At 50.1% G+C, this 779-nt stretch overlaps 1 protein-coding gene across 1 annotated transcript in view; it reads right to left on the bottom strand.

The window, feature by feature from the left end:
- The window catches only part of LOC103599565 (ribonucleoside-diphosphate reductase subunit M2), an 8,062-nt gene extending 7,495 nt beyond the window's left edge, over positions 1-567 (bottom strand). Inside the window, exons 1-2 of the mRNA XM_008583713.1 lie at positions 526-567; positions 96-212 (exon numbers count right to left, since the gene is read on the bottom strand). Of these exons, the coding sequence (XP_008581935.1) occupies positions 96-212; positions 526-567 (159 nt within the window). The remainder of the gene's footprint in view (positions 1-95; positions 213-525) is intronic.
- Between the last annotated feature and the right edge of the window lie 212 nt (positions 568-779).

The raw sequence follows: 779 nt of genomic DNA on the forward strand, positions 1-779 counted from the left end.
GCACATACAGTATGGGAAGATTTTTTAAATGAGGAAAGCACACTCATTCTACCTTAAGTCTTCAAGTGAAGAAAAGATGGTTTTTGGAAACTCACCAAGTTTTCATTTACTATGCCATCGCTCGCTGCAAAGAAAGCCAGAACATGGGATATAAAATGTTTCTCCTCAGGCTTCAGGCCTTCCCAGTGCTGAATGTCCTTGGAAAGATCCACCTGAAGTTTAGAAGTTCACAATTTTAGCATAAAGCGAAGAGATTAAAGCGTGCAGGAATTCACGCCAAGCTTTTATTTTTTTAATTTTTAATTAATTAATTATTTTTTTTGCGGCTGGCAGGTACAACCCGTGACCTGAGGGTTACAAGGAAAAAGCGCTTTTCCGTGTTAAGTCTCCTGGCGCCGCTCGATTCATAGCCCCCCGCGCTCCGAGCTCCCTTCGGGGACCCTCTACCGGCCCCCGGGCACGAGCATCCCCACGAGGCAGGCCGGAGTCCGTTTCCCGTGCGTGGCGAGCTCCCGAACCGGTTACCTCCTCGGCTGTCCAAAAGGAAGCCTCCGCTTTCTTATACATTTGCCAAATGTCGTGGTACTCGATGGGAAAGACGACAAAGCGGCGGGGGTTTTCTCTCAGCAGCGGCTCCTCCTCCACGCCGGGCGCGGGCAGTTTAGGCTTCTGTCGGGGGAGAAGATGAAACGTAGGCAGAGGGCGAACCATAGGAAATTGCCACTCCCCAGAGCCAAGCACGTTCGCTTTTCGTGTGGCTCGACAACTAAATGTTACTG

This window comes from Galeopterus variegatus, unplaced genomic scaffold, assembly GCF_000696425.1.
Source record: "Galeopterus variegatus unplaced genomic scaffold, G_variegatus-3.0.2 Scaffold3012, whole genome shotgun sequence".
NCBI classification, from domain to species: domain Eukaryota; kingdom Metazoa; phylum Chordata; class Mammalia; order Dermoptera; family Cynocephalidae; genus Galeopterus; species Galeopterus variegatus.